At 42.2% G+C, this 27742-nt stretch overlaps 1 protein-coding gene and 1 long non-coding RNA gene across 3 annotated transcripts in view; one reads left to right on the forward strand and one right to left on the reverse strand.

The window, feature by feature from the left end:
• The window catches only part of hmcn1 (hemicentin 1), an 80953-nt gene that overhangs the window by 25730 nt on the left and 27481 nt on the right, over positions 1–27742 (forward strand). For both annotated transcript variants that reach the window (XM_047817997.1, XM_047817998.1), the window contains exons 11-47: positions 2175–2444; positions 4868–5009; positions 5126–5253; positions 5717–5830; positions 5949–6104; positions 6379–6573; positions 7605–7700; positions 8971–9098; positions 9180–9324; positions 9788–9900; positions 10611–10770; positions 11456–11630; positions 12686–12813; positions 15258–15530; positions 16361–16456; positions 16534–16728; positions 16854–16984; positions 17202–17349; positions 17621–17747; positions 17841–17995; positions 18602–18880; positions 19053–19340; positions 19813–19921; positions 20350–20519; positions 20767–20921; positions 21034–21157; positions 21249–21350; positions 21442–21618; positions 21758–21909; positions 22050–22173; positions 22542–22717; positions 22805–22901; positions 23880–24002; positions 24099–24254; positions 25073–25354; positions 25524–25691; positions 27548–27661. In XM_047817997.1, the coding sequence (XP_047673953.1) occupies positions 2175–2444; positions 4868–5009; positions 5126–5253; positions 5717–5830; positions 5949–6104; positions 6379–6573; positions 7605–7700; positions 8971–9098; positions 9180–9324; positions 9788–9900; positions 10611–10770; positions 11456–11630; positions 12686–12813; positions 15258–15530; positions 16361–16456; positions 16534–16728; positions 16854–16984; positions 17202–17349; positions 17621–17747; positions 17841–17995; positions 18602–18880; positions 19053–19340; positions 19813–19921; positions 20350–20519; positions 20767–20921; positions 21034–21157; positions 21249–21350; positions 21442–21618; positions 21758–21909; positions 22050–22173; positions 22542–22717; positions 22805–22901; positions 23880–24002; positions 24099–24254; positions 25073–25354; positions 25524–25691; positions 27548–27661 (5871 nt within the window). The remainder of the gene's footprint in view (positions 1–2174; positions 2445–4867; positions 5010–5125; positions 5254–5716; positions 5831–5948; positions 6105–6378; positions 6574–7604; positions 7701–8970; positions 9099–9179; positions 9325–9787; positions 9901–10610; positions 10771–11455; positions 11631–12685; positions 12814–15257; positions 15531–16360; positions 16457–16533; positions 16729–16853; positions 16985–17201; positions 17350–17620; positions 17748–17840; positions 17996–18601; positions 18881–19052; positions 19341–19812; positions 19922–20349; positions 20520–20766; positions 20922–21033; positions 21158–21248; positions 21351–21441; positions 21619–21757; positions 21910–22049; positions 22174–22541; positions 22718–22804; positions 22902–23879; positions 24003–24098; positions 24255–25072; positions 25355–25523; positions 25692–27547; positions 27662–27742) is intronic.
• LOC125145413 lies at positions 15833–17301 on the reverse strand. Its single transcript, XR_007143780.1, has 3 exons — positions 17164–17301; positions 16789–17021; positions 15833–16698 (listed from the first exon to the last, which is right to left on the reverse strand). It is a non-coding gene; the product is annotated as an uncharacterized LOC125145413 (long non-coding RNA).

The raw sequence follows: 27742 nt of genomic DNA on the forward strand, positions 1-27742 counted from the left end.
AACTGAGGCGAGAAGTGAGGATACAGTCTATAATGTTGAACTAGGATGTTCTCCGACTTGTACATTTTTACAAATGTGTCTATTTGTGCTGGCATGTTTTGGGTCATAATAATAATAATAATAATAATAATAATAATAATAATAATAATAATAATAATACCAGACTAGACAAGGGCACAGAGCACAGAGAATACTAGACACAAAGGTTTAAATACACACATAAATCAGGCAGTAAACTGAATCATGACACGTGAGGGCAAAAACCAGCAACAATACAGGTTCAGAAACAAGAAAAAACGTGAACCAAAACGAAATGCATGTGTCAATTTAAACAAAATAAATGCACGTCTCAATGTTAACAAAACAAAAACACGTGTCAGTGTGAACAAACGAACTTGTCGATGTAAACAAAACAAGCACACGTGTCAGTGTAAATAAAACAAATGCACGTGTCTGTGTAAACAAAACAAGCACACGTGTTAAGTGTAAATAAAACAAAACAAACATGTCAAAGTAAACAAAATAAATGCATGTCTCAGTGTAAACAAAACAAACACGTGTCAGTATAAATAAAACAAATGCATATGTCAATGTGAAAAAAACAAATGAACGTGTAAATGTAAACAAAACAAACACACGTGTCAGTGTAAATAAAACAAGCACACGTGCCAGTGTAAACAAAACAAACGAATGTGTCTGTGTAAACAAAAAAAGCACGTGTTAGTGAAAATAAAACAAATGCATGTTTCAGTGTAAATAAAACAAAACAAACATGTCAAAATAAATAAAACAAATGTCGATGTAAACAAAACAAGCACACGTGTCAGTGTAAATAAAACAAATGCATGTGTCTGTGTAAACAAAACAAGCACACATGTCAGTGTAAATAAAACAAATGCACGTGTCTGTGTAAACAAAACAAGCACACGTGTTAGTGTAAATAAAACAAAACAAACATGTCAAAGTAAACAAAACAAACACGTGTCAGTATAAATAAAACAAATGCATGTGTCAATGTGAAAAAAACAAATGAACGTGTAAATGTAAACAAAACAAACACACGTGTCAGTGTAAACAAAACAAACACGTGTCAGTGTAAACAAAACAAACGAATGTGTCTGTGTACACAAAAAAAAGCATGTGTTAGTGAAAATAAAACAAATGCATGTTTCAGTGTAAATAAAACAAAACAAACATGTCAAAGTAAATAAAACCAATGTCAATGTAAACAAAACGAGCAGACGAAAACACTGAACGAAGGGGACATGAGGACTACTGCACACGGTGCACTGCTCGGCTCATAGCGCTCAAGGTACATTATTAGATTATTAGACTTATTTGTAACCATAGACCTACAATAATATAACAAACATATAATAAACGTATAATAAACATATAACAGTCAATGGAGAATGTAATGAGGAGAAACAGAATGTCCTCATTCACATGGGCTTCTCAAAGTTGTAGCGTATGTTTAGGTGTTTAGACTCCTCGGATCTAAATACTCCACATAATCATCATCATTATCATCATCATCATCATCTGGGAAATGAGCATTTACTTTTCATTCATCTGCCAAAAACACGCTGACACTAACAGTTACTTCATTTAAAACTAAGTTCTTTCTGGCATTCTTTTGACTTCTTTATACAAAACAATATTTCTCACTCACTTGGAAATAATAAAGCAGCTTTAAAATCCTAGATACGTTTAAATGTTTCCACATCCTTCAGTTTAACAGTGTTTATGTTTCATCATTATACCTGCTTCCAGGACTGACAGAAAGGAACCTGAAATTCCTTCTGTATTTTTCCCTCTACTGTGAGAGAGAGAGAGAGAGAGACAGAGAGATCAATAGGGAAAGAGAGAAAGATGAACAGAGAAAGGGAGAAAGAGAGAGAGGGGGTAGAGAAAAAGAGTGGGAGTGAAAGAGGGATGAGAAGGATGAAAAGAGAAAGAGAGGGATGGAGAGAGAGAGAAATTGCATAAGGCCACTTGTGTGATAAGTGATACACTTTTCCTCCTTCCTTGCAAACTGATGTGTCTCTGTAGAATAATCCCTTCTCAAATATTAACCCACTAATCACTCACAGTTCCCTTTATTCCACATAGATCAGATGTTGCTTGGTGAAACCCTTCACACTCCTCACATGTTGTATGTTGTGTGGTTGTAGAGCCTCCACCTGACATCACTGTGCCGTTCAACGTGACCGCAGCGCCGGGTTCCACCGCGTTACTGACCTGTGTGGTGAGCAGCACCGTGCGCTTTAACCTGACCTGGCAGCGCGGAGGCGTCGACGTTCGCCTGGGAGCACGTTCTCGAATCACAACTAATCTCTCGCTGGAGATCCAGCGCATAGCGACGGACGACGCCGGCTGGTACAGTTGCATTGCTGCCAACGAGGGAGGAGTCTCCGGCTCTCGTGTCTACCTCATCGTGCAGTGTAAGTGTGTTATGAGGCAGTCACTGAGGCGGCCTTTCTCCACTTTTTACACACTTTTTATTATTACTGTACATAAACATCCAGAGATATTTCTTTCCTGAATCACTTCGCCAGATACCACAGGCGTGTGTGTGCTGCTCAAATTTCCTCCCCGACATTTAAGACACTGTAAGATTTATGCTGCTGGAGTCGGCACAAGAAAGTTTTCGATTCTTGAACAGCCGGGACGTGTGAAAATGACTGTGAGAGATGCAGCTCTTAGCAGTCCGGCAGTGTCACGCGGTTTGTACAAACAGAGCGAGTCCTCGATGTTAAGCCAAATCGAGAAAGTTCAAGTTAAACGAGTCATCCGCCCAACCTCAGCACGATTTCATTCTCTGTTCTTGTCGTAGATGTAAATTTATTCTAAACAGATGTTTAGACTTTTTGAATCAAGAATATCGTTGCTACGAGACTCAGAAGAAAAAGGAGCTGTTTGTCGAGTTGTTTGGTTTGAGCTGATTATTAAACAACACCCACCCGTTTTTTTTGTTTACATCATTAGTACACTCTCATCTTGTCTCGAGTTTCTCTGAGGCATTATTTCACCTCAGACTTCAGCTTCTTAGCTTTTTTTTGTGTTTAAAGAATGGCGTTAATGATGTTCGCACCTTATAATTTCTCACATCTGTTACACGAACAGTACGTCGCGTACCTTTTTTTCCTCTTTCTATTTTTTTTGACGTCTCTTCCTTTTGTTTTGTTCCAACTTTTTGTCCATCTTCAAGTGTAGCGTCTCTCGACTGTTCAGTCTCAGCCGTTCAAACAGCTGTCACACACTCACACTGTTTGTGTTGGTGTGTGTGTGTGTGTGTGTGTGTGTGTGTATAGTGCGTAATAACCACCTGTTGAGACCCCTGTGTTGTCCTAGTCATTATGACCTCTTTGAAGTGCGGCTGCTGACATAGTGAGGCCCGGAGAGGCCAGAGACAACTGGCCAGACTTCAGTTCATCACTTCTACACACATCTACACAGATTCTTCCTCTAAACACACACACACACACACACACACACACACACACACACACACACACACACACACACACACACACACACACACACATTACTCTAGTGTCTGTTCTCATTTATCTCTCGGCAGGAATTTCTCACCTCCAGAACCATCTAAAAGCAGCAGTTTATTCATTCGTCCTGTTTATTTCTTTTTAATCAGCACTGATTATGAACGTTCTGAAACACAGCCCGCTATCAGATCTGTTCCTATCAGAAATCATGTCTGAGGCTCGGGTCTAAGGAAGATGTTAGAGACGTGTAAATATGAAAGCTCGCCCGAGGCCGGTCGAGGAGGCGAAGTTAGAGCGGGAGGAGGCTCGTCCCACCCGGACTGTTAAACATGCGCCCGAGGGAAGCCGAGTCTATTAGAGCGAACTTTAGTGACTAAGACTCTGGATAATTACAGCTTTATAGCCAGGCGCAGAACAACCTCTCAACAGAAAACGCATGGCACATCCGACCATCATACCAAACACCAGGCTCGACAGCCACAGAGAGAGAAAGCGTCACAGGCAGGAAGAAGGCATGCAGGGTCCAGGAAAAGCCAGACCATGAAGTGGTGTAGATTTGACATGATGCACGATTAACGCTCCAAGAAAATGCTGAAACAGAAGAATTTAAACAAAAAAACACAAAAAGCTTTTTTTTAATAAAGACAAAAAAAAAATAACAAGAAGTTATTATTTTGTTATGATCAGAAATCAGACACACGATCTCAATGATCTGACTTTTTTCTTCACTTTTTTTTGCAAATCCATTAAAAAAATTTGGAATTTTTTTTAAATTTTGGTTGAAAATTTAAAAGTTTGCAAACATTTCTGTGCTCCTGCTAAACCGGGTTATATCACAGCACCTTGTAATAGTTCACTGCTTTGTTTTATTGCGCGATTTATCCAATGAAATTGAGGCCTTTTTATTAACACTATAGTCAGAGCAGAAAAATAGTGGCTTCTTTACTTTCGTCGTCAAAATGAAATCACGTCTTTTTGGAGTCTAATCGTAGGGTTTTGGGGAACAGTTGGACAGTATCGCCTTGACATCAGCCAGGATCTGGTGCGGTCTTGTCTGGTTTGTCCTTCCTCATTTTCACAGTTATTCGATCTGAATCTGTTTATATGAACACAGAGTCTGTAAATCACTCACTGGGATCTAAAGAATGTCTGGGCAGAACCAGAGCCTTCGTGAAACCAAGTCATACAGTATCATGAGGGTCTGGAATCAATTCTCCTGCTTACACCATCCAGGGAGAATAGAAAGCAGCTCCGATGATGGATCTCTGGAAACTCTGGAGTGTTTCGTGCTGTATTGTACATGTGCATAATGTTTGGTGTATACATAACACGAATCCATTTACACTCGTGTCTATCACCAGCCCAGCCGCTCGTGACGGTCACTCCACAGAACCAGACCTTCAGCGCAGGAGATGAGGTGCGCCTCAGGTGCACGGCTAAAGGCTATCCGACTCCTACGGTGGTGTGGACCCACAACGACATGTTTGTAACCAGCTCCAGTAGGTAAGCAAGCGGTCACGACAGTTACGCAACAGTTACCAGGCAGCCGGTAGACCACCTTGTCACAGACGATCGCTTTCCCTGCTTTTAATGGTACGTTGACGCTGTTCTTGTCCCAGGCACAGGATGATCCCGGACGGTACACTGGTCATCAGGAACGCTGTGCAGAAGGACGCTGGGGTATACGGCTGCCTGGCCAGTAATACAGCAGGGACAGATTCAAAGACCGCCCTGCTCAGCTACATCGGTCAGTTAGCTCACGTTTAACTTCCTGATTAGGGTTAGGGTCAGTCAAAAATCTAAATCTGATATTTAGGTTTTACTGTTCCAACTACTCCAGGGATTTATACTAATACTAATGTCTTAAGGAGACTCTCTATTCGAATTGGACACGATCTTTCTTGTTAACTACATGTTCAGGGAGTAGGGGGAAAACACAGACAGTAACCCGAGCTCAGGAGTTAATCCCGGACCCGGGAGGTGGCGATGTGTGTGACTACATGGAAAGGTCTAGAAATTGAACCCAGAGCATGTTTGGGATTAAGTGAAAAGCACAGAATGTCTCAATAAATGTGGGCGTGACTAAGTTGCAGTTGGAAGAAGTTAGTCTCTCTTCACATAATCTGTATGAAAAGAGATAAAGCTTCAGTCGAATAGCTGATCAATTTGTTTTCATGAAGAACTCATTATTTTTCCCCTCGAATCTCAAGAGTCGCCCCAAGTGATGGTAGCACAGAGCAGGCTGCTGGTCGGATTGGGACAGACTGCTGTCATGGAGTGTAGCGTGACAGGAATTCCACAGCCTGAGATCCTGTGGTACAAAGGTGAGGAGATGCCTCCTGAACCTGCGTTCACACTGCGATATCTGTTACGTTCTATTACTGACCGTCTGATTGTGCGAGCTTCAAGCTGTTCTATTAACAAACACACGTTAACCTGCAGGTGACAAACAGGTGAAGACGTCTGTGTTTGTGAGTGTGGATCCATCCGGAGCGTTGAGCATTCAGCAGATCGAAGTAGCCGATGCTGGAGATTATATCTGCGTGGCAGTGAACCTGGCAGGCACAGCGCAGGCCAAGATCAGACTGGACGTGGGCTGTGAGTGTGTGTGTGTGTGTGTGTGTGTGTGTGTGTGTGTGTGTGTGTGTGTGTGTGTGTGTGTGTGTGTGTGTGTGTGTGGGTGAGAAAGAGAGAGAGAGAGGAGTTATGATATGGAGTTACACCATTACTAGTTGGAACTGTTTTAAATATGTATCATGTTCTGATACTTGACTCTTTATTCTCTCTCTCTCTCTCTCTCTCTCTCTCTCTCTCTCTCTCTCTCTGTCGCTCTCTCACATTCTTTCTTGCATTTCATTCTGTCCCTCTTCAGCCGCTCCTCAGTTCACCAAGACGCCTTCCGACGTGGCTGCAGACATCGGCTCTAACGTCACGATTCCGTGCCACGCCCAGGGCCATCCCGAGCCGCGCATCACCTGGAGAAGAGACGACAACGCCGCCCTTTTCTCCCGTCGCCATGGCCACAGCTCCGTCACTCAAAAGAGGGACGGAGAACTGCAGATAACCAGTAAATACCTTCCTGTGACATTACCTAACCAAACATCACTGAAACACTAGTAATTCAATTTTACAGTCATTTGCAAAAATATTAACCCCCCATGTAGTTTTATAGTGTTAGGATGAAGATATAGATTAGATCATGAACCTACATTAAATCGCCCGTATTATCTAAGCTGAAGGGTTGATTGCAGTTAATTATTTTTATATATTATAAAATTTATTAAATATACTATATTTTTAGTTACCAGTTATAGTTATAATATAGTTCTTTTCAGATACAAAATGGATATGTTTGCATTAGTATTTGCCCCCTGTTTCAAATTGTTATGTGATCTCAAAATAAGCTCACCCAAGACTCAGAGCATGTTAGAGAGCAAACCAGAACAAACCGCCGTGGAAACCACAAGCAGATGAGGAAAAAGTAACAGGCAAAAGAAAATAGAACCATGTTTTTTCCCCAATTAGCTGCTATTTTTTCTTTGTCAGTGATCATTGGCTCTGATTGTATACAGATATTTGAAACATGGTTTTTATGCCTCTGTTTCAGTCCACCAGCAGAATGGAAGTCGATAGACTGATAGATAGATAGATAGATAGATAGATAGATAGATAGATAGATAGATAGATAGATAGATAGATAGACAGACAGACAGACAGATACTGTAGATAGATAGATAGATAGATAGATAGATAGATAGATAGATAGATAGATAGATAGATAGATAGATAGATAGATACTGTAGATAGATAGATAGATACTGTAGATAGATAGATAGATACTGTAGATAGATAGATACTGTAGATAGATAGATACTATAGATAGATAGATACTATAGATACGATAGATAGATAGATAGATAGATAGATAGATAGATAGATAGATAGATAGATAGATTGATTGACGGACAGACGGACAGATGGATGAATGGGTAGATATACAGATAAACAGACATGTACCCATGGCTTTAATGAAAACTCTTTTCTTTTCTATTCTTACAGCTTTTTTAGTTTGTATTTAATTATTATTTTTTATTTTAGATCTTTGGCTTGAAGACGGAACCACTTACGTGTGCGAAGCTCAAAACCAGTTTGGCAAAATCCAGACCAAAGTCAGCATCAGCATCACAGGACTGGGTAAGAAATGTCTCCCTGTTAAACTGCTAAATCCTGTCGAACACCGGACTGTAATCCTTCATGCTTGAGTTCCTGTCTGAAAAAATCCTTTAAAGACGTAATATTTCAGACTCTTTCTACACTCCCAGCTATCAAAGCAACCAACAGTGGAACTAAGTGATTTTTTATATTTAAAAATAAAAAAGGTTACACTTCTGTTGGAACTTAAAAGTGCATTTAACATTTATTTTGTGTCTGTTTTTTTTTTTTTTAAATAAGCACCAGAACGGCAGCTTCAAATAGTTTCACAGTTACATCACAAAACTAAAGAAGTAATTTTAATTGCATCAAGTATTATTGAGCCTTGCGATTAGATATTTGTATGTGTGTGTGTGTGTGTGTGTGTGTGTGTGTGTGTGTGTGTGTGTGTGTGTGTGTGTGTGTGTGTGTGTGTGTTTGCATAGGGAGTAGTTCAAAGGAATGCTGCCTCATGCAGAAGTGAATGACCAGATGTGACCAGGCGCAGACCTCACCAGAGAGCATTCATGTTTTGTGTGTGTGTGTGTGTGTGTGTGTGTGTGTGTGTGTGTGTGTGTGTGTGTGCCTGTGTGTGATCAAACATATGGATCTCCTAATATACAAGCACAGCATTCGTGACTAAAGAGAAGGTTTTGGTGCACGCTTGAGTTCATGACTTTCGCCTTAAGAATGAACGGAATGTAGAAAATATATATATTATTTTTAATGATCAAAGAGGAACAGCAATGACTCCTAGCGCAGCCTTTTTCAATCTTTCTCCGAGACGACTTGCATCCCACAATCGTGCCGGACTTCAAAGCTGGCGTTCGTCACATGTTTGGCTGGCTCATACAGGGAAAAAGATAAAAAATGCATGCATGCCTTCTGTAGCAAAGATTAGATCACGTCTGTAAGTCTGGATGCATGTGAGTGATTTTGTGTGTGTGGATGCATGTGAGTGATTTTGTGTATGTGTGTGTGTGTGTGTGTGTGTGTGTGTGTGTGTGTGTGTGTGTGTGTGTGTGTGTGTGTGTGTGTGTGTGGTCCAACAGTAGTACCAAATGTAGGGGAAAGAACATAAAACAAGGTGCTCCCTTGAGTCTCATTTGTCCTATGATTCTCAGGCCTAATGACACAGGCATTTGGTAGCCATGGCAACGCAACAGGCTAAAGACTGTGCAGTCTATCACACTGCAACTTATGACAAAAAAATTACAAAATTACTGTGTGTGTGTGTGTGTGTGTGTGTGTGTGTGTGTGTGTGTGTGTGTAGTCACCCCGGTGATAGCGCCGAGTCCTGCCGAGGTCAGTGTGATAGAGGAGCAGCAGGTCACTTTGCCCTGTGTGCTGCTTGCTGGAAACCCGCTGCCTGTGAGACACTGGATCCACGACAACACCTTGGTAAGACTCCAAAGCCTAATTTTCCTTCTCGATCCTTACACGCTGCCTGTCACCCTGATTTAACGAATACGTGCGTGACAGGTGACCTCAGGACCGTACGTGAGCATCCGGCGTGATGGCAGTCTGCATATAGAGAGAGTCAGTGTGCAGGATGAGGGACGGTACACATGTGTGGCTGAAAATGCGGCCGGAGCTAGCAATCGCACCACCAGCGTCTACGTATATGGTAATATATTTTATACCTGGATGAACACCGTACTGGGTTTATAGGGGATAGAACAATCCTGGATTGGAATTAAGACCCATAATGAGACAACACGAAGACATTCCCCAACACTGCTACACCACCTCCACCAGCTTGAACTCAGGATTCCACGGGTTCACGCTACACACATAAATTCTGTGATTCGTCTTTATGTCACAGCCGTAATTGAGATCGATCTGAGAATGTTTATTCAATTTATCCAGTTAGCTCAGTTTCGGTGAGTCTGTGCACCTTGTATCTTCAGATATATCTCAAGTTCTTCCCTGACAGTAGTGGGACTATATGACTCTTCACCTGTATCTGCTTGGTTTTATGCATTTTTGATTGAATCAAGCATGCAGAAGGCAGAAGTTGGGGCATTTAACATGTGTGTGTGTGTGTGTGTGTGTGTGTGTGTGTGTGTGTGTGTGGGTTTCTCCTTCAGTGATGCCCACCATTCAACACGGCCCTCAAGTGTTCAGTACCATAGAGGGAAAGCCCATTTCTTTACCATGTCATGCACATGGAGTTCCCAAGCCAGATATCACATGGTCCAAGGTATAATTCTCTCTCTCTCTCTCTCTCTCTCTCTCTCTCTCTCTCTCTCTCTCTCTCTCTCTCTCTCTCTCTCTCTCTACACGTTGCATAGAAGAGACATTGAAACAATTTCCCATTCGAGTGCATGCATTCCCTTTTGTATTAACTGCAAGACCTGGATATTATCCACACCAAAATTCCCTCTTCATTTCTCCTAATCTTTACAAACTATCCTAAATTCTTCTAGATATTAATGACTCTGAAATATCTTCAGTACGTATCCAATATTTCTTTATCCTTTTTACCCACAATATAAAGCGTCTCGTTCGGCAGAACAGCACTTTTTCAAGCTTAAAAAGAGAAAGAATGTCTACAAATAAATTCGATCATCTTATCGTGAGCTCATAACAGGAAACACTAGATCATTTAGACGTTTCTTTTTTACTTGCTTGATCCAGCTAATCCTGGACTTTCTGGAGAATGGGAACGTAAACGCTGCATAGTTTTGATGAATGTTGAAGGCAGTAGTTGATCACAAGCAAGATCTTTTTCACTGCAAGAACTTTTTAGAAGGATGTCTCTTTAAAGCTTTAGATTGATCTAGCCTGTCTTGCTTTTGCCAATGATCACATGACTTAAAGTTCATATAAGATTCAGACAACAAATCTCGAACTAATTCCTCTTTTGCTCGTGGTTTAAATACTGTTTGACACCATTGTTTGTCGTCACAGCAAGGAGAGATGCTGAATCTGAACCATGGAGCTTTCTCTCTGGAGGAAGACGGCAGTCTGTACCTTACGTCCCCCGGGGGCAATGAATCAGGAGAGTTTGTGTGTACAGCCACCAACGCGGCTGGATACAGCTCCAGAAAGGTCCAACTCACCGTCTATGGTTAGAGCCTCAGCTCATATGTCTCTGTCTCTCTCTCTCTCTCTCTCTCTCTCTCACACACACACACTGTGTGCTACGTGGTCTGTGTTGTTTTTATTTTTTATTTTTTATTAATGACAGGTGTCTGAATTCTCAGAGATATTTCTTCACCGATACATGAGACGTATCAGGATATATAGGTTTTGCTCAAAAACTCCCAGCAATACAGTAATATACAAAGATGCATTGAAACATTGGCCTTGAGACTAAAACACATTTTTCTTTTGTCAGGTGCTTAAAATTTCAGATGACTAAAAAAATAACAAACAAACAAATAAATAAAATAAACTGGTGTTAAATGTGAAACATGCTTCATTTAAGGTTTGCTCATAAGAATGTCCAGAAGTGCCAATAATTCTGAAATTGACGGATTTTAAAATGTACTTTTGTTTATTTTAAGTTAAAGGTTAGATTCATAGTTTTTCAATGTGAGATTTAGCTAATTAACCAAATTTGTTTCTTAACCATACACATATTTACCAAGGGTGCCAATAATTCTAGGAGTGGAGGTGGGGGTTTGAAGTGTTTGTCTTTGGTTTTGTCATCATTTGTGTGTGTGTGTGTGTGTGTGTGTGTGTGTGTGTGTGTGTGTGTGTGTGTGTGTGTGTGTGTGTGTGTGTGTGTGTGTGTGTGTGTGTGTGTTCAGTGAGACCCAGGCTGGGTGGTGTTGGTGTTGAAGATCAGTCAGGATCCAGAGATCCGTTAGACCTGTCGGTGAAGGTGGGTGAGGACATCACTCTCCCCTGTGAAGTGACGAGTGTCCCACCTCCCATCATCACCTGGGCCAAAGACAAGCAGCTCATCTCCCCTTATTCACCCAGGTAAAACATGTACGCACATGCACACCTGTATGTCACACACACACACACACACACACACACACACACACACACACACACACACACACACACACACACACACACACACAGAAACTAAGATTTCAGGTTACACTGTTTATAGGGACTCGTGTGAAATTTGAGCTTACATTTTAAGAGCAAAATATTCAACCTCTTACTTTTTTCTCTCTCTTGATTTGTACAAGACAGAAAGTTTGTTGTGTTTGTTAAAGAGGAACAAGAAAAAATGTGTAGATTCCTCTGATATCTCTGGTTGCACAATTGCACGCTCTGACAACAGTCACCTCTGCCTTGCTCGTTAGAGATAAAGCTAGCTATGAATGTACAAATGTATATCCTGAAGTGATGTATCTCCATAAAGCTGCAGTTTGATGATTGTGACTGTGTTTAAACAGCTGTACAAATAAAATGAAATTGAACTTAATTGAAGACGGTGGAAAAACGTGCTGAGAATACAAATGGCTGACAGTAGAGACTCCTTCCTTGGACAGTTAAATGAACAGGGATTTTTTTTACTGTGGATTAGGTATAGAACAGAAGCTATTATTTTTGTCACATAAACATTAGAGCACAGTGAAACTCTTTCTTCACATATATCTGCTTTGGAGATTGGGGTCAGAGAGTAGGGTCAGCCATGATACAGCACCCTTGGAGCAGTAAGGGCTAAGGGCCTCACTCAAGGGCCCAACAGTGGCAGCTTTGTAGTGCTGGGGCTTTAACACTGATCCTCCAATCAACAACCCGGCACCTTAACCACTTGAGCCAGCACTGCCCTGAAATATCAGGTGTTGGGGCAGATCCTGGCTCTACGAGACATCTCTTGAAGTAGACGAGTCACCTCAGCAGATAGACCTTTACTCATGAACATGTACAAGGATGAGGGCATCATCATGCACCGTTAAAACAAAAAACATGGCATCTAGCAATCATCACATTAAAATGTGACTCTGCATAAGGACATCTGTGAAATGCTAAAAATGTAAATTAAATGTAAATGCCTCCGCCTGTGTGTCTGACAGACACACTCAGCTACCCTCAGGCTCCATGACAATCACAGATGCACGAGTGACAGACAGCGGGACGTACCTGTGTGTGGCCACCAACATCGCCGGTAACTTCAGCCGAGCTGTGAGACTCAGCGTCTACGGTAAGAGCAACAGCTACTCAAGGCTTGACACAAAGTCTTTGTGTGAATTGTGTAATAATGCAGTTAAATGTCACAGAATCATATCAGCTTTTTCTACTAAGGTAATTTTAACAGCTAAATGTCACCCAGACTTCCTATAATCTGCAGCTGTCTAGATTTACAGAGTTCTGAGATGCTTTTCTGCTCAGGTGAGCTAATGCTAATGCTAATTTGACTCACCTCAGCTTTTCTCACTCGCCACCAAGGTGCATCCAAGACCCGGCGCTCACTAAATGTTTTCTCGGATTCTTGGTAAACTCTAGAGACGTACTCAAAGCGGCAAAGTAGTTTCACGTAGCCTGATCTCCAAACAGCAGAAGATCTGACCTCAGTGGTAGCTTTCATTGGCCACTTAACAACATAAAGCAACTCGTTTATTTAAGAAAGTTCACATTATTTGAAGAATCCAGCGTTTAGCTGATTCTCATAATTGCTCAGTGTGACAGGTGTAAACACGAGGCTTCCTTTTTCCATGAGGGAAATGAAGCGTCACGACGGCTTTGTCTTCAGGAGGATCGTTAAAATACACGACTCCCAGAATTCCTGTAAAATCCAACCGATTCGACGACGATTTTGTACTTCAGACCTTCAGCCAGTGGTCCGTCTGAGGCTGAGACTATAATCACAGTAACCCAGATCACATTCTCATGTTTGATGTTTGAAGATTTATGTTAATGTTTCAAGATTTAAAGATCTGCTTGAACAAGCAGTTATTACCGAGTGCTAACAAGCGTGTAAGCCAAATCCACTAAGCGCTGTGGTATTTGCCGGTCAGCGTACTCTTAGCAGCTGGGCTTAGATCACTTTGACACAACATTGCATCTGTAAGAGCAGTAGCATGAGATAACGCCACAAAGAAACATCTGGAAATCTTTAGAGATGATCAGGTTTCTGGCTTTGTTTTGGCTTGGTCTTCAGCAGCGATTGGTCACAGCTGGGCTTTTGACAAACGATCCAAGAGTAACTAAAGAATGGATGAATATCATTAAAATATATAATGAAGTAACAGCTATGTTGTAGTTTTAGCTGTAAATAGTTGGCACGAACAAACAGTCTTTTTTATCAGTAAAGTAAGCGATCGATAAAACGGATACCGATTTTATTTATTTATTTATTTTTTAATATATCAGCTATACTTGATCACATGCTCCTGAGATAGCCATGGTCTATTAAGAGCTTATTCAGGATAAGGAGAAAGAAAGCTGTTCAAGTATATGGAGGTCATTGAATCATTCATGAAGCTATTGTGAAGACATTGCCGGGAAGCAGGTAGTGATCACTTCCTAGTGAGTCTGAGAGCTTATGCAATATGGTAGCATGAAGGATGCAGATACCATCCAAGCCTAAAGTCTATAAAGGTATGAGATAAAGCCATGAAGCATGGTGAAGCATGGTGAAGCATGGTGGTGGGAGCATCACACATGGAGCTGCTTCTTTTTTTTAGCTGGACAAGGGCCGTAATTCCCGACAGATGGAATAGCAACTTGCTTTAAACATTATGTTATTCTAACAAAAAAAAAACTTTCAGAAGACGAAGAAGATTTCAGGAACCCCTGACATAGATGTCGTAAACACAGGGTGAAAAATTTGTTTGTGACATGAAACAGAAAAGTGTCTCCGGTGAGTTATATACTTTCTTTCTGGCTTCATTTTGACATCAGCCTGCAAATTCAATAAGCCGCTTTCTATCCAGCGTATACACACATCCTCACGTTCACTAACACTGTGATGACTCGCATTCCACACGCGTGTGTGTGTGTGTGTGTGTGTGTGTGTATACAAAAGCACTGCTAACAAACAAGGCCCCTGTTCACTGCCTTTAATCCCATGGCAGCCGGATTTCTAAAACATTAAGTTCCAGTGTCTGTTGTTTCAAGATAACCGCTGTCTTGCTGCTCCTCATAAAGCCGCCGAATCAGATCCCGCTGAGCACCGAGGTGTATAATTTATTACACCGGCATAGCTGTAATTCCAAATGTCATCCATCCTAAGGGATCTGCCTCAGTTTTCTTTCACTTGCTCACTTCCTTAGACGTATATTACTTTCAATATTTATTATTCTAATGTTTATAACAGTCAGATTTTTTTTTTCTCAGTGGAATTTCCACAGCTTTTTCCCCTTCCTGTGTAACCCCACAGTCAGTGACAAAGAGATAAAGAATATCTTCTGAAATTTAGCAATCAGCTTGAATGTACAGTATTTATTTACTATCGTTTGGATGAACTTACTTAATCTGTGACCAAATTCTTTGCTCACCTACGTAAACAAGTTTGCTGCACAGGACAATCGATTTCATGAAATATTTGAAAACAAAATAGATGCTTTACAGACCTTAACTCTTGGCTCTGAATCAACTCCAAGCTTCAACAACTCAGTGTAAGTTCTGTTGTATTTGCTTCCTCAGTGCCTCCACATATTCTGCCCGGTCCACGTGTGATGAAGGTCCAGGTGGACCATTCCATAGACCTGCCCTGCGTAGCACAGGGAGTCCCGCAGCCCTCACTGATATGGAAGAAGGGCGACACGGCCCTGGTGTCAGACGGGGCTCGCTACAGCCTCTCCGCAGACGGAAGCCTGACTGTTCGACAGGTGGCGCTAAGCGATGAAGGAGTTTACACTTGCGTAGCCAGCAGTGTCGCAGGACAGGATGAGGCCAACATCCAGCTGCTAGTACAAGGTGAGACAGCGACAGTACCTGGTAGTGGCTCATGAAACACCATCTGTTTGTTAGCATGATGTACAGTATGCTTAGCTCACAGTATCACAACGTGTCTGAGGTTGGATCGGATTAATTCCAGTATCGGTGTAAGTGCAGAGTACCTTTAGCTCGGATTGTAAAGGTACGGGGACGAAATACAATAAACTGCCCAGTGTCCAATATTATATGTGACAGATGATTCTTTTCCTGTAAAAGTAGTCAGGATAAATTTTAACATACTATATCTCCATTCGTCTTCACGTTTATTTTTATGTTCATGGCAGACGTCCTTTGAAGACGTGCATCAGTTAATACATCAATACCGCTTCACTAGGTCACAGACTAAGGATACCATCAGTCTCAAACATTGTTATTGAATTAGTTGCAGTTTAACAGAAGAATCCTGTGATTTCAATTTCACCAATTTATGTAGTTTTCCACTGGGGAAAAAAAACTGCAGCATTTTTGGTGGCAAACACCGACTCGAGTGACTCGTTAATGTGATTTATTATTATTACTCATTCAGAGTTTACAGTATATACTGAGCTGTATTAACATTTACGACTGTTAAACACACACTAGATTTTGACTAAATGAAAACGAGACATAATTTCTGATATTTTTATGTGGCCTCCTTTTTCCAGACAGCTGCTTTAACCCATAAATTTTGTATACAGTGTTTCCACTTAATTTCCTGTCCACATAAAGTGTTTTAACGCAGATGGAACTGCATATTGCTGTTAAATGATTGTCTGGATGAAGAGCAGAGTTAAAGCTGTCGTGCACATGACTGTTGTCTGGTTCTGTAGTTCCCCCTGTGGTGGAAGTCTCTGAACCTCCTTTCAACAGTCCGCTGCAAGAGCGAGTGGCAAATCAGCGCATCGCGTTCCCCTGCCCGGCTAAAGGTAACCTCTTACCATTCCACACCCCACAGAGCACAGGGCTGTGTCTTTTCAGTATCTAACCTCCCCTGATCTTGCAGGTTTGCCTCAGCCGGTAATTAAGTGGTTTAGGAACGGCCAGGAGCTCACAGGAAACGAACCCGGCGTGTCCATCTTGGAGGACGGCACTTTGCTCATCCTGGCCTCAGTGTCACCTCTGGACAACGGTGAATACACCTGCACAGCCGCCAACGACGCCGGCAGCACTGAGAAAAAGTACCAACTCAAAGTCAACGGTAAATCAGACTATATGTTTAGAACCAAGTTCTTCTGGTAAACGAACCAAAAATTTGTACCTGCGATTACAAACAGCTACTACAACGATTTACTCAGGCATTTACTCCTTAATCTGCCTTTTCAGTGCCACCTAACGTGCGAGACGGTAGCCTGACGTCCAACGTCTCTGTGGTGATGAACCAGCCCGTCAGTTTGGTGTGTGATATCACCGGCACGCCTCAACCTGTCATCACGTGGTTTAAAGACAGCATACAGGTGTGTAACCTTCCACCGTTCACTCCTTCACTTAGTCCTGTAGGGATAGAGTGAGAAACTTTACCCTTTTAGAACTTCTTTTAAAATAACAAGTCAGTACAAGTCACCATTTCACGTCTCTGCGTTGCTTGGCGAGCAGGATGTCCTGATATGTATTGGTTATAAATATAATTACAAACATAGTTCAGGTGTGGATTTGCGCTGCCGATTTGTTCAGGTGGTCGCCGGCAGTAACGTGCAGATACTGCAGAGAGGGAAGACGCTGAGATTGCTCAAGGCGGCGACTGCGGACGTAGGACGCTACAGTTGCAAAGCCATCAACGTTGCAGGAAGTACAGAGAAAGCCTTTCATCTGGATGTCCTGGGTGAGTAGATGCACTGTATACACTCAAAAGTATGACACAGCACTTTAGCCCCGCCCCCTTTCCTGGGAAGCCATGCCTGGGAAATGCAGATTTAATCCATCGTGGCTGAAAAAGATGCCGTTAAAATTTGTCTTGAGCCTTGTGAAATGTTTCCATCACAACAATTATGCTTCACATCAGACATTAACACCATCATTGATCTTTGTGGTTCTGTGTTAACACATAGACTGACTTAAGAAACGCTTTGCGTGCGTCCTGTTTTCTTTCCCAGTTCCTCCTAGTATCACTGGAAGCGGTGGGTCACGTGACCTCTATGCTATTCTGAATCAGGACATCAGCTTGGAGTGCAAGGTCAAAGGTGTTCCCTTTCCCACAATCCAGTGGTACAAAGACAGGAAGTGAGTTGCCCCGTCAGATTTCCTGTAAACTTCTTATTTCCGTTTGAATCCTTGCCCTGATCTGAACCCTGCACTCTGTCTGACCTTCCCTAGGCTGCTGTTTCTCGGAGACCCCAACGTCGAAGTGTCAGATAGCGGTCAGGTGTTAAAAATAAAGAGCGCCCGATTAGGGGATCAGGCACGCTACCATTGCAGCGTCACCAACTCGGCAGGAAAGCAGTCCAGAGAATTTAACCTCAGTGTTTATGGTGTGTGTTTATCTGCCTCTCAGTAACAATGCACAATAACGTCCTGTACACACTGCCAGAATCCCAACATGATGCCAACATACACAGGTTCTGCTATAACATATTGTACAATGCAGTACTTAGAAATGAGATTTAGTGATATAGCACTGGTTTTCTCTAATTTCACTCCAATCAGGCTCTAGAAATTTTTGTTTGTGGACTGTTGTTCGTGCAGCATCACAGGAACAACAACAAACTACAGGCTCTACTGTTAGCTAGTGTCACTTTTACTTTAGTGCTTTTCCATGCATTCGCTTTTCATATTTCAGCAACGACGAGGAAAATACATCAAGTACATTAACCAGAGAAAGCAGGCAAAAATATCCAAGTGTGTAACACTAATAAAATGTAATAATTTTGCAGAATAAATAAAGAAAAGCCAGAATCTGAGGTTCAATCACAGGTTCAGTCCAATTCTCCAACTTGGTTTCATTTCTTAACCAGGTTCGAATCTAAAAGAACGCTTGCTTGCTAAAAGGTGTTGGTTATTATCTAGAACACAAACTGGTCCAGAGCAGAATTCTGGGATCTGTAATTCCTAATTCTGATCTTGACTTTATCTCCCAGTGCCACCCAGTATAAAAGGTGGGAACGTGACCTCCGATGTGACGGCTATCCTGCACAACCCGGTCACTCTGGAGTGTGAGGTGCGTGGCGTTCCCGTCCCAGCCATCACCTGGTATAAGAACGGCGAGCCGATCCTGTCCAGCAGGCATGCGCAGTACGTCGAGCGAGGTCACTTTCTGAAGCTCTTGCGTGTGCAGGTGTCTGACGCTGGACACTACACCTGCAGGGTGACCAGCGTGGCGGGAACAGCCGACAAGGCTTACGAGCTGGATGTCTACGGTGAGCTTTGGGTTAATTTCCTGTTTCTGACTTTTTTCTTAGCTCCTCATCATGTCATTTGCTTTCATGTGTGTTTTTTGTGCTTGTCTTCTTTTCAGAAGTATAAAAACCCTTAATCAGTTGTTATATACATCACAGTGAAACCCAGTGAGACTTTTTATGTTCTCTGCAGTTCCTCCCTCCATTGCTGGAGGTGTAGATGTAGATGGACCTTTGGAGAAGAAAGTGGTGGTCAGTAAAACTCTGGTGCTGGAGTGCGAGGCATCCGGTCATCCTCCACCCTCGCTCACCTGGCTGAAGGACGGATCTCCCGTGAAACCCGGGGAAAACCTTCGGCTTCTGGAGCAGGGACGCAAGATGGAGATTGTCAACGCCGTGCCCTCGGATTCCGGCCTGTACGTCTGCGTAGCTACTAGCATCGCCGGCGAGATGGAGATCAATTACGAGGTTGACGTTTTAGGTGTGAAAATTTTCATTCACGCAAAATCAGATCCTGGGAGAATTCTAATACGTTGCAAGATTATTATTATTATTATTATTATTATTATTATTACTATTTTTTATTTTTATTTTTTTTTATTATTATTATTTTCACTTGGGTTGCCAGGTTTTAACTTTTACACCCATAACTGAGGCCACCTCTTACTGAGCCGCCTGATTTCTTTACCAATTCCATTATTTTTATATTTCACTTAAATCTATTCCCTGCTAAATATCGTCAGCTTTGAAAGCCATTCACTAACCATATGTGGAGCTGTCAGACTCGGACCTCAGCTATTAGTCAGATCAGTATAGAAAATCTGTAAAAGTATAGAAAATCTGTAAAAGGCAAATGTTGCCGTAAAAGTTTGTGGAAGTTTATTTGGTCATTGATTATTTTCACAGTGGAGACAAACAACGTAACGCAAGCTGATTTTGTTCCTGTGTTTCAGTGCCACCTTCTGTGGATGGGGCAGATAAGGTTACAGATGTTACCGCCATCATTAATAACGTTCTCGAACTCGAGTGTCACGCCACTGGAACACCTCCACCAACAATCACGTAAACACACACACACACACACACACACACTCTCACACACACTCACTCTCACACACACTCACTCTCACACACACACACACACACACACACACACACACACACACACACACACACACACTCTCACACACACTCACTCTCACACACACACACACACACACACACACACACACACACACACACACACACACACACACACATATATAGTAATGTGATTCAGATTTTTTATTCTTTTGCATATTTGTCACAATTAAATGTTTCAGATCATCAAGCAAATTTAAATGTTACACAAAGATAACCCATAATAAATACAAAATACAGTTTTAAATTATGATTTCAATTATTAATGGAAAAAAGCTGACCAAACCTACCTGGCACCAGACACAGCTCACTGTTCTTCTCTCATTGATTAAGTCTTTGCTTCATTGCAGGTGGCTAAAGGACGGCGAGCCAGTGAGGCAGGGAGAAGGTGTGAGAATTTTGGCGAACGGTCATCGTCTGGTCATCTCTCGCGCCCAGGTCTCTGACACGGCGCTGTTCCAGTGTGTGGCCACAAACGAAGCAGGAGAGCAGGAGAGAGATTTTAAAGTAGCAGTCCACGGTAAGAAAAAAGTGGATGGGAAGGGGAGTTCAGACCATTTTAATAATATATATTTTTGTAATCCTTGTGTTTTGTATTTGGTTAATGCTCTCACACGGAAAGTATGCAGGAAGAGGTATGTATACGTCACATCCGCTTTCAGTATGTAGCACTGTAGAAAAAAATTGTACGTCATGTAACCGGTAACTGTGAACTAATCGAGTTCTGGTTTTGTATGCTAAGTTAACGCCGGTGGTTTCTTTTTCAGTTCCTCCATCGATCCGTTCTACCGGTTCTGCTGAACGATCCGTGGTGCTACACAATCCAGTGAGCCTCCAGTGTGTGGCCAGTGGTGTTCCAGCTCCCAGCATTACCTGGCTCAAAGATGGCCGTCCTGTTGACACCACACAGGTCTTACTTAAGGTATTGTCAAATTCCAATACAAATTCAAATTCCGATACATTTATATCATTAGTATACATTTATCAGACTCTCTCTCTCTCTCTCTCTCTCTCTCTCTCTCTCTGTTATAAAGCTGGAATCTGGAGGGAGAGTTCTGCATATTAAGGAAGCCAGAGTTGAGGATTCAGGCAAATACACCTGTGTGGCAACCAACGCTGCAGGAGAGGCGCAGCAGAACATTCGCCTCAGCGTGCACGGTACGAGACACATAACAAGACCTCCGTAACCTTTGTATATACTTTACATATTTATTATTTATTATCTGATCGTTTTTCTTCTGTTCCACAGAACCTCCTATCATCCGGTTTGCTGGAGAAACTATCAATCAAACCATCCTGGCTGGATACCAGATCCAACTACAGTGTAAAGCCACAGGAAGTCCTGTACCAGGTCCAGTTTCATTATTATCGCACGTCATGTTTTTGTTTCTCCAGTTTAAAACGTCACTTTGACATCAGTGTTGCTGTTTTTCTAACCGCAGCCATGACGTGGTATAAGGACAGTCGGCCTCTGACCGGCGCAGCAGGAGTGAGCATCCTGAACCGAGGTCAGGTGCTGGAGATCGAGCGTGCTCAGGTGTCAGACGCCGGACTCTACAAGTGTGTAGCAGTGAACGTGGCCGGCACGGCAGAGCTCACACTCGGTCTGCAGGTTTATGGTATGGATTATTTATGAGTTTGAGTGAAAAAGGATGGTTTTGTTTTGCTGAAATCTCTGATTACGCCTTTTAAGCCGACCCTGTTTCTCTGCACGGGACGTGCTGTGCGTATTCACATTCTGCTCTTTTGCTCTTTCAGTGCCACCATCAATCTCCAGTAAAGGTGGGATGGTGACAGTGGTGGTGAACGATCCTATCAGGCTGGAGTGTGAAGCCTCAGGTCTGCCTGCACCCAGTCTCACATGGCTTAAAGAGGGCAGCCCCGTGTCCAGCTCCTCCAATGGCATCCAGGTAAATGACTTTTTTCACGTGTAACAGATATAGTGACAGTCCTGCTGCCATCTAATTCATCTTTGTGTGTGTGTGTGTGTGTGTGTGTGTGTGTGTGTGTGTGTGTGTGTGTGTGTGTGTGTGTGCGTGTGTGTGTCTAGGTGTTAGCAGAAGGCAGGGTCCTGTCATACAGGAGTGCTCAGGTGAGCGATGCAGGTCGCTACACCTGTGTGGCAGTGAATGCAGGTGGAGAGCAGCAGAGAGAGTATGACCTGCATGTGTACGGTGAGCTTCCTCTTCCACCTCATTTCCACTTCTTCTTCTTCCTCTTTTTCTTCTACTTCTTCCTCTTCTTCTTCATAAGTGAATAAGGATATGATGATGTAATATAAATATCCTGATCAGTTATTTCACAATTCACTTCTCAGAGATGTTTGATTCATGCGATTAAAATTTTAAAATGTAAAAATTACACAAAATCTGGAAGCAGATTTAAAAAAAAAAGATATTTTTTTTCTCTTTATTTTATTTATGTCTGTTTTTTAAATGCAGTACAAGACTTGAATTGAATTGTCCTGAAGTCCTGAAATGTCTTCGGTCCTTACATACAATTGGATTTTCTGAGATTATAATTGATGCTGTTTTTGCTTTAGTGCCTCCCAACATCATGGGGGAAGAAGTGAACAGCACGGTGCTGATTGGCCGTTCAGTGGAGCTGCGTTGCCAGAGCGATGCCATTCCCCCGCCCACTCTGAGCTGGCGTAAAGACGGGCGGCCGCTTTACAGGAAGCCGGGACTGAGCTTGTCCGAGGACGGCAGTGTACTAAAGGTGTGCTGAAGCGGATTAAACATTAAAGATTGTTAATGGTATTTATGTATAAATGACTGACTAGATTTTGTTGTTTTGTGCGTGCAGATTACGAGCGCTCAGATACAGGACACGGGAAGGTACACATGCGAGGCCACGAACATAGCAGGAAAAACTGAGAAGAACTACAATCTTAATGTGTGGGGTGAGTCTCTACACACTGCTGAGATTGTGCTGTGCAGTGGCTAATAATATCAATTATAGGTGCAGAATGATTAATAAAATAAAATGAAAAAACAAAAGTGTTATGATTATTCAGCATAAAAAACAGTTATTTAATCATTAAGCACATTTTAATGTGCATTTTATTTTACACTGTGTATTATTAGTTTTTATATTTATTTATTTTTTTTTAGGATAACCCAAATGGCACCTTCTTCATGTGTAATAATTTAACAAAGGAGGGTTTGTGATAAACCTGCTATTAACATGTTATAAACCTGCTATTAATGTGTAATAAACTGGCTATTAACATGCTATAAACAAGTTCTAAACCTGTTTTAAACTTGCTATAAACAAGTTATGAACCTGCCATTAATATGTAATAAACCTGCTATAAACTATCTATAAACCTGTTATAAACTAGTTATAAACTAGTTATAAACTTGCCATTAACGTGTAATAAACATGTTAAAAACCTGCTATAAACTAGTTATTAACCTGTTATAAATCTCCTATAAATTAGTAATAAACTTGCAATTAACATGTTATAAACCTGCTATTAACTAGTTATAAACTTGCTATTAATGTGTTATAAACTTGATATTAACATGTTATAAACCTGCCATCAATGTTCTATAAATGCGTTACAAAACTATTATAAACCTGCTATTAATGTGTTATAAACCTGCTATTAACGTGTTATAAACCTGCTATAAATTAGTTAGAAACCTAAATCCCTCAATTTAATTAAATATAGTGTAGTTTAGTTTAATCCTGCTTATAAAATATGTTTCATTGTACAGCCCTGCAGATGGATTATGTTTAACCGGACCATAGCATTTATCCAACAGGCACAATACACCTTTACATGTGTGCTCATTTATATGAGTTAATCTCCAGCGACAGACGGATATAAAGTGAGAACGTAGTAAAGATCCATGTCTCTGTTTCACTCGTTCAGTCCTGCCGAGTATCCGTGGCTCTGATAAAGTGTCTCCTCTGACGGTGAATGTGGGCGGCCTTGTTACTTTGGTCTGTGAGTCTAGCGGAATCCCTCCTCCAAGCCTCATATGGAAGAAAAATGGTAAGATCATCATCATCATCTTCATCATCCTTTCAGATACTTCAATCTTGGCTCTCTGTATGATGCTTGTTTGTTTTCTTTAATGTCTGCATGTAGGCTCGGAGCTGAAGACAGACTCTCGGGTGCGTGTGTTGTCCGGAGGACGTCAGCTGCAGATCTCCAGCACAGAGACGACCGACGCCGCGTCCTACACCTGCCAGGCCTCCAGTGTAACCGGAACTGCTGTCAAGGAGTACAGCCTGCAAGTCTATGGTACCTCACAGCACAAGATAGCACAGGACTGCACAGATTAGTCTGAATTATTTTTCTTTGCATTCCTAGTCACACTCACATACACACACACAAAGGAGCCAAGCCTCTAGTCTCATGGAACCGGGGTGTCTTCACAGATAAAATTCAGACCAAAATGCAGGATTGCAAAAACTCGGTTTATTAAATAAAACATAAACAAAACTGAAACCAAGACTGAGCAACACGAAGATCAAACTCAGACAAAACAAAGACAAGGATTTCAAATAAATACGATAGACAATTAGACACATAAGGGACAGGTGTGCTGAGGCGGGAAGGAATAGACGGCAGACACGTGAACACAAAACGTAAACAGATGGCACATGGCAAAAGTCCGGGTTAGATCCTGACATCTAGGGGTCAAGAAAGGTCGAATATATAGACCAAATGAATTAGGTAACCATATTTTTAATTACAGTCGTCTCTGGGTCATAATTAAAATTGGAAAAAAAGCTGTGTTTTTTCACCCTCGAGGCAAAACAGAGCAATAAATTCAGGGCTATTAACTCAGCTGCAGACAAAATAAGATAATGATGTCATTCTTCTAGTGTAATAAAAAAAAGATCCTGCTGATGGCTTTCTAAAAGAATGAAATTAAATAAATTAGTTTTAAAATGTAACATGCTTTTTTCCAAATGATCTGATTTTTAAAGATAATTACACTTGCACTGTGATGCTAAAATCTGCTCTACATAATTACCTTAAAACACTGAGCAGGATCTTAAAGTCAATGTACAGCATAGTCTTCTCCTACACTCCTCTTTTCCTTCCACCTCCAGTACGTCCCTCCATCAGCTTATCAGATGGCGGAAAAAGTGACGTGACGGTGGTACGGGGAGGAAACGTCACACTGCAGTGCGAGGCAGACGGCGTGCCCAGGCCTGCCATCACCTGGCTGAAAGACGGCAGACCTCTGGGAACAGGCTCGGGAGTCCAGATCCTCAGCGACGGAAGACTCGTCCGCATCAGAGACGCTCAGGTGGGCCACACAGGACGTTACACCTGCATTGCCGTCAATGTGGCCGGACAGGACGAGAGCAAACATGACGTCACGGTTCACGGTGAGAATAAAAAGGCTCAGATTTTTGTAAATAAATACATTCAAATAAATAAAACAAATAAATAAAAATGAGTAAATACATCAAAATATTAGTTATATGATCAGATCCATTACATTTTTTAATAATATTTTTTGTTTGCATCTGCATACGGTATTGTGTGTGATTATAGTTCCTGCGAGCATTATCGGGAACACACAGGGGACGGAGAACGTGAGCGTGGTGGTGAGAAATCCAGTGGTGCTCACATGCGAGGTCTCGGGAATCCCGCTACCCATCATCGCCTGGCAGAAAGACAGCCGTCCAATCACCGTGTCAGGCTCTGTCAGGGTCATCTCAGGTATCTGCTGCTGCTCTAACCTTTTTTTTTAGTAGGATCAGTCCAAGCCTTGTGGCGTCCGTGTGCTAGCTTGCTGTCGGAGGCTAGCCAGGCATTATAAATCATTCATTAGAGCTTGGAAGGAGAATATGATTACAAGAGGCCAAATTCAACAGTATGAAAAAGAGAGCAGAAAAGATAAACAGTGGCACAGGAGTTATTGTGTTTGGATAAAAGACAGATAGATCTAAAAAAATAAATAAATCAGGGCTTGTTGCTGATCCAGGCATCATAAAGCACACAGGATTACAAGGATGCAGGAAGTCAGGCTCCAAAGCCAACTTCATGTATGTGAACAAACCAAAGAGACTCAACAAGCTGATCTATAGAAGGAGCTTCAGCTGAGCTTGTTTTCTCAGGTGATTCTCCTTGAAGGTGATAATTACTCTTTTTACAGTGAGAGTGATTGCGTGTGCAGGTTGAGCAGCTTGTTTGAACAGCTGTCTTGTCAAACTCTCCTGAATCCCATGAAACAATAAGGACATTGATGTGGATTGTTGGTTTTCTGAAACAGAGCAAAACAGAGTTTGGACTGTAGCAGGTTGAGACGTGAGCTTTAAGATTTATGTCCAACATTTCTTCTTATTTAAATGTCAAGCTAAGGCTAAAAATCAAAAAGGTAATAATGTGGGTGCAGCCTCTGTGTGTGTGGAGTATGACTGTGTGTGTGTGTGTGTGTGTGTGTGTGTGGAGTCTGTCTGAGTGTGTGGAGTCTGACTGTGTGTGTGGAGTCGTGTGTGTGTGGAGTCTTGTGTGTGTGGAGTCTTGTGTGTGTGGAGTCTTGTGTGTGTGGAGTCTTGTGTGTGTGGAGTCTTGTGTGTGTGGAGTCTTGTGTGTGTGGAGTCTTGTGTGTGTGTGTGTGGAGTCTTGTGTGTGTGTGTGTGGAGTCTTGTGTGTGTGTGTGTGGAGTCTTGTGTGTGTGTGTGTGTGTGTGGAGTCTTGTGTGTGTGTGTGTGTGTGTGTGTGTGTGTGCAGTCTGTCTGTGTGTGTGGAGTCTTGTGTGTGTGTGTGTGTGTGGAGTCGTGTGTGTGTGTGTGTGTGTGTGTGTGTGTGTGTGTGTGTGTGTGTGTGTGTGTGTGTGTGGAGTCTTGTGTGTGTGTGTGTGTGTGGTGTCTTGTGTGTGTGTGTGTGTGTGTGTGTGTGTGTGTGTGTGTGTGTGTGTGTGTGTGTGTGTGTGTGTGTGTGTGTGTGTGTGTGTGTGTGTGTTTGTGTGTGTGTGTGTGTTTGTGTGTGTGTGTGTTTGTGTGTGTGTGTGTTTGTGTGTGTGTGTGTGGAGCCTTGTGTGTGTGTGGAGTCTTGTGTGTGTGGAGTCTTGTGTGTGTGTGTGTGTGTGGAGTCTTGTGTGTGTGTGTGTGGAGCCTTGTGTGTGTGTGTGTGTGTGTGGAGCCTTGTGTGTGTGTGTGGAGCCGTGTGTGTGTGTGTGTGTGTGTGTGTGTGTTTGTGTGTGTTTGTGTGTGTGTGTGGAGCCTTGTGTGTGTGTGGAGTCTTGTGTGTGTGGAGTCTTGTGTGTGTGTGTGTGTGTGGAGTCTTGTGTGTGTGTGTGTGTGTGGAGCCTTGTGTGTGTGTGTGGAGTCTTGTGTGTGTGTGTGTGTGTGTGTGTGTGTGTGTGTGTGTGGAGTCTTGTGTGTGTGGAGCCTTGTGTGTGTGTGTGGAGCCTTGTGTGTCTGTGTGGAGTCTTGTGTGTGTGTGTGTGTGTGTGTGTGTGTGTGTGTGTGGAGTCTTGTGTGTGTGTGTGTGTGTGTGTGTGTGGAGCCTTGTGTGTGTGGAGTCTTGTGTGTGTGTGTTCTGAATACTGAACAGAAAGTGACTTGTTGTAGGTGGGCGGAGTCTGCGCCTGATGCATGCCGCAGCGGAGGATGCTGGAAGGTACACCTGCATCGTTTCTAATGCTGCCGGAGAGGACAGGAAGAACTTTGACCTGGACGTCTTGGGTAACAGCAAACGCTGCAGGATTGTTTTCACAGTTAACAAGCACTGGTACGACCCCAGATTTTAAAAATTTGGCCATTTCT

Source organism: Tachysurus fulvidraco, chromosome 9 (assembly GCF_022655615.1).
Source record: "Tachysurus fulvidraco isolate hzauxx_2018 chromosome 9, HZAU_PFXX_2.0, whole genome shotgun sequence".
NCBI lineage: Eukaryota > Metazoa > Chordata > Actinopteri > Siluriformes > Bagridae > Tachysurus > Tachysurus fulvidraco.